This window comes from Morone saxatilis, unplaced genomic scaffold, assembly GCF_004916995.1.
Source record: "Morone saxatilis isolate NCDOM2014 unplaced genomic scaffold, NCSU_SB_2.0 Contig19, whole genome shotgun sequence".
Classification (NCBI taxonomy): Eukaryota; Metazoa; Chordata; class Actinopteri; family Moronidae; genus Morone; species Morone saxatilis.
In genome coordinates this window covers 24,999,121-25,005,099 of record NW_023339751.1, presented here as the reverse complement: position 1 = coordinate 25,005,099, position 5,979 = coordinate 24,999,121, and the positions used below count along the sequence as shown (strand labels likewise).

The window sequence follows — 5,979 nt, the reverse complement described above, 5'->3', positions numbered from 1 at the left end:
TGATGTTACCCATTGGTTTGTGGAGTACCGTTTTAAAGCCTCCAGTTCAGCATTATGGTCGTCGCCATAACAGTTTGTCAGAGCCAGTGGAGGTGACATACTGTGAGTTGAGCTGCTCTCATTGGCTGTACAGTTTCAACTCATCCTTAGCAGGAAACAATAGCAGCTCACCTGGTAAACACACAATCTCGTATTTCAGCAGTACAACAGTACACTAAAATATGTTTGTGAAACATATTTAGGTGAGAAATAATCAATGCAGTAACATAATCTGGATCAGCACTGTCTAGTTTGACAGTTTGATCTGAGTTTGATGCGTTGAGCTGTATATAATATTTACAGTGCTATTTATGCTTAATCTATTAGATGACATAGTACACCAAATAATAGTATTATTCCATGCTTCAAATAAAAACATAAAACTTATGAAGACATGAATCAACTCCACTACCAGAACGGGTTGCTATACCTGTTGTCAGTGTCAGCCAGCTTCTATCAGTTTATATGTTGTTTGGTATCTGCAAAGTATCAGAAACACAAGTAATGCAAGACACATTTGGGTGGTATAAAAAGAGTAAAGTTTTTGGAACGCTTTGAACACATTCCTGCAAAAACAATAAAGATCCTGACCAAAGCCACACAGTAAAGCACTGTGGGATTCATTAGTATCATGTTGTTCATTAAATATCCAGTGTGTAACATTTAGGAGGCTCTATTGGCAGAAATGGAATATAATAAGGTATGTTTTCATTAGCGTTTTATCACCTGAAAATATGAATTGTTGTTTTCTTCACCTTAGAATGAGCTGTTTTTATCTACAGACGTCTTGGATTGCCTTAAATGTAGTCTGCCACGTTGAACCGCCATGTTTCTACAGTAGCCTAGAAGGATCAAACACTGGCTACATCACTGTAATTTCTCCTTCGCATTTGTAAGGGGAGAGTGAAGCGAGGGAGTTGCAATCTGCAACTACACCGCTAGATGCCACTAAATCCTACACACTTTACCTTTAAGCGTCTACAATATCATATTCCAACTGTGAAACACAAGCTGATAATTTAATGGAGAATAAGAGAGCAGAACTGGCTGAAAAACTCTGCACATTGAGACTTTATTGTTCTACTGTAAATGATTCTCAACTTTTCTAATTAGTGAAAAGACAGTAATAGTTTGTAATTCTCACCTCCATTATTCTTATTTCCTTTCTGTATGTTTCATCTTGTGTGAAGTGAAATTAAGTTCAGTGTAAGGCTGTTGGAAACTGAGCGTGCTAACAGAGTGACATTGTAATAATTCTTTTGAGCTTTTAGGAATTATTTTGCCATCTTACCCAGAGTCAGATGAATCTGACTGATATCAGTTCCGTCTCTTTATAGATAGGTCTACAGTAAGCACAAAGGTGGAAGCTAGCTTAGCTCCATCAAAAGAGAAACAATATCCCTTAATAGGGTAGCAGTTGTCTAAATAAAACCATTGTTGGTGTACCTACATGTTTACAGGACATACAGAGATCAAACTGATATTTATATTCTTATCTGACAGTGTCTCTGTCTCTGACTGTAAAAATAACAAAATTACCATTACAGTGGACAACACAATATTATGCTGATTATGACCCATTTTGTGTACATTTTCAGAATGAATGCCAAATATAAACTTTATGAGTTTGACAGCTGAATGTCTTGTTAAAATATTGTTTAAACTGTGTTTTTATAAGGAAGGTGCCCAAATCTTGATGCCCGCAATAAAATTACAGAAACTCTGTGGTAATTTTGTATCAGTGGATGTTAGGCTGCAAAGATTCTCAAATGCGAAATTCCCACAAGATAACTGGAATTGTGAAGGTGAAATTTGATGATTACTATTCATACTGGCATTATGCGACATGACCCTGCACAAACTGCAATAGAAACAATTTCAGCTGTTCTATTCTCATAAATATGTCATTTAACATTAACCAAGACTTCCATTGTACGTACAAACCTTGTGTTTCTTACTGTACATATGATAATAAACCTCTTGAAGAGTTCTAAGAAATAGTGGAAAGTATAGAAAAAACGCCTGCATAAATGATGCCTGCATTGTTAAAAAGAAAATATTTGTCTTCAATATAAACACAGTAAATACACTGTGATAATGCAGCATTCAGTATAAACACAGTAAATACACTGTGATAATGCAGCATTCAGTATAAACAGGTAAATACACTGTGATAATGCAGCATTCAATATAAACTGGTAAATACACTGTTATAATGCAGTAAACAGGTATACACTGGTGATAATGCAGCATTCAGTATAAAAAATGGTAAACATGTTTAAGCTGTATTCATATTTCAATTCAATTTTATTTGTATAGCGCCAATTCATAACAGAAGTTATCTCAGGACACTTTTCAAATAGAGCAGGTCTAGACCGAACTCCTTATAACATTTACAGAGACCCAACAGTACCACCATGAGCAAGCACTTCATACTCAATATGAACACAAATACACTGTGATAATGCAGTATGAATAGAAGGAACATGGTAAATACACTGATTATACAGTGTTACGTAAAAACACAGTAACTGTGATGCTGCGTTAAACTGTAAATTGTGACGTATCGGAAGTGTGGGCGGAGTAAAGCAAACTACGTGACAAAATGGCGGCGACCATGAAGAACGTGGAAGAAATTCGGAATAGAGTGATACTGGGAGAATTTGATGTGAAGAATGTAAGTCTGTATATGACAATGTTTTTATAACTTCTTCATCATCATCATCATCCGCTAGCTGCAACGGTCAGGGTGCCTCGAGCTGCTGGACCGACCCGCACGTGACTGTCACCTCGTGTGTTTGATACTGCTGCGCGCTGTACCGGTGTTGGACTGTTTGATATGAACTAACCTAACAACAGGACTGTCAGGTTTATATAGATCTATATATTTACGAATAAATACTCAATGAATATGAAAATATAAGCAGTTATAGCGTCATTCTAATACACCCGGGGCAGGAGCTGGGCAGGCCAACTGAAGGCTCTCTTCCAGTCACTCACTGAATAATATAAAAAGTATTATTGCTTCAAACATTGTATTGAAATTTCTATAGTGTGCCTACACTAGTACACAGTACAATATATAATGTCAGAACATTACTATGAAATATACTACTTAAAGCACCACATTCTAATACGTAATTTCTAATATCACCTATATTCAAAATATTTATATTGTAACTTAAAGCTCCCCTCCACAGTCAGAAATCAGTGTATCTTTTAGTTCCTACAGTGGGCTGTTTGAATGCTGTCTGTGCAGAGTTTGATACTAGAAGGAGGTTTTACATCAAGTGGAAAGTTCATATTCATAGTTAAGTTTTCATTTGTGTATAATAACCTGGAAATAGAAATTGTTGTGTGTTTGTTACTTTAGAAAGAGCTGCTTTTTATCTACAGAGGGAATGGGTCTTGTTTCTACAGTAACTACAGCAACTTTTATGTCACTTTAGATGTACATTTGTCATGTGGATTACTTCAGGACTGTGACCTATTCACACTAGAATCTGATATGGTCCACATTTAAAAACATAATGTAAACATCCAAACAAACAAAAAAATCATATCTGAGCAATTCGAGTGCTAATGCTTGCATAGTACCAAGAGTGTTTTTAAATCAGTATAAAACTGTACATTTTAATCTATGGTTTGGAAAAAAAAAAAGAAGCTAAGTCGGAGTGTGACAGATATTATACCAGTGAATACATGCATTTAGAGTAACCGCTAAAGTAACCTTCTCAGAATGTTTGCGGCAACCTTATTTTGCTTACTAATTGATTCGTTATTTCTTGTTTTTAGGTACATACGACAGATTACCCTGGAAACTACCCGGGCTATGATGATGTGTGGGATATGCAGAAATTTCAGAAGGTACATTTCTGTCAATTTAGACCTCAAAGCTGCTGCTGGTAATCGGTAGAGATTGTTCGATCTGTCTGTAAATCACGTGTTTCACATTGGATTACACTGTCTCGGAGTCCTTCCATTTACTGCTGCTTATTGGGTTCTGAATAACAGGCAGCAGGCTTAACAATGGAGTTAAGACACCCGAGAGGGGTATCTTAGCAGCGTTTTCCAGCTACTCCTGGGGGATCCCAAGGTGTTGCCAAGCCAGATGAGATATATAATCTCTCCAGTGTGTTCTGGGTCGACCTCGGGGTCTCCTAGCAGTTGAACATGCCTGGAAAACCTCCAATGGCCCAGGAGGCATCCAGATCCTAACCACCTCAACTGGAACCTTTCAACCTGAAGGAGCAGCAGCTCTACACCAGATGTCCAAGCCAACCCATTTTTTTTTTTTTTATAAACACAGTTAGTTACATAAGTAACATCCTGTTGTGAGGAGGGGCCATTTGTTCAAGATGAGCTGTCCATTTCCTCCAGTAGGTAGTGAATTTGTCCATGCACATGTTCAGGGAAAAAGTCAGTTTTTCCATGTCATATATTTCTTTAACAATTGCAATCCACTCCTTTTTTGATGGGGACTCTTTTGATAGCCATCTTCTTGTAATAGCTTTTTTACTGGCTACTAACATTATTTTAATCAAATATTTATCTGTAACATTAATTGTGGGGGAGATATTACCAAGATAAATTGTGCAGAAATCATGATTAATCTCAAAGCCTACTATTGATTTAATTTCCTTCACTACATCCCGCCAGTAGGGTCATATAATCGGGCAGTCCCAGAAAACATGGAAATGATTCGCCTGAGCGTTTCCACACTCTCTCCAGCACCATCCATAACTTGACTGACCTTTCTGAAGCTGTTTAATTTTTGGGGTGGTAAAAAATCGAATTATATTATTCCACAAAAATTCCCTCCAATAACCAGAACCAGAACATTTTTTTAGAAATGTTTTGCCAATCATCTTCTGAAATGGTTGTTTTTGCTTCTTTTTCCCAGTTGGATTTAACGTAAAGAGTAGAAAAGCCATTGGATGATTGTAAACAGGAGTAGATCCGAGTAATCAATTTCCGGTTTAATTTAGATTTGTATGTGTCAATCAAAATGTTACTTAAATCAGAGCTGCCTTCCTGTGTTGTTTTTATATCACAGGTAAAATGAGCTCTAACTTGAAGGTATTTGAAGAAGTCTTGATTTTCTTTATCATGTGCCACCCATCGTAATATTTTGATGTGATTTTCCAGTTTGTTTTTACGACATTCTGCAAACCAAATGTTTAGGGGTGTTTTTGTCCAAACACTTTTTTTTGGTTTTGTTTTTTGTTTATGCAGTAAGTATAGATTTCTGTCTCCAAGCAATCTCTGGAGGGGAATGTCCAGTTGGCTTAATTCTAGATTTTTCCATTTAGCATTATAATATGGGTTACACAGATAAAGCAGATATCTGAGCGGTGCAGATTTGTAGTAGTTCACTATGTTTGGCAAAGATAATCCTCCTTCTTGCAATGGGCAGTTGCAATGTTTTATATCTGATTCTTGGTTTAAGGCCTTTCCATATGAACCCAGATAGCATTCTCTTCCACTCTGTCAACTGTTTTTCAGGTATTTCTATTAGTATTGACAGGAAAAGAAAAAGCAGTCATGGCAGGATGTTTTAACTATATTCGATTGTGTAAGTCCAGTGCTAGTAAACTCCATTTATTTAAGTCTGTCTTTATCTCTTTGGTAATTGGCAGATAATTAGTCGCGTAGATGGTTTTTATACCTAAATATTTAATGGTGTTATTCTCCCATTTAAAATGGCAAAAGTTCTGTATTTGTAGTGAGGGGATATAGTTAAATGAAATAACTGTTTTATGAATGTTTAATTTATAACCCGAGTAATAACCAAATGTTTTCAAGGAGGACATTAGTTTTGGTAAACTCAAATCTGGCTGCGAAAGAGTGATCAATATGTCAATATGTCTGCATAAAGGCAAGTCTTAAACTCAGTGTCTTTAATCCAAATTCCTCTTATGTCCTGGTCTTCTCTAATAG

The 5,979-nt window shown here is 36.4% G+C and overlaps 1 protein-coding gene across 1 annotated transcript in view; it reads left to right on the top strand.

Moving 5' to 3' along the window:
* Positions 1 to 2,604: 2,604 nt before the first annotated feature.
* Positions 2,605 to 5,979, top strand: part of polr1c (RNA polymerase I and III subunit C) — a gene marked incomplete at its 3' end in the record, with an annotated part of 7,917 nt that continues 4,542 nt past the window's right edge. The window contains 2 exon segments of the mRNA XM_035663431.1: positions 2,605 to 2,716; positions 3,835 to 3,906. Coding sequence (XP_035519324.1) covers positions 2,645 to 2,716; positions 3,835 to 3,906 — 144 coding nt within the window.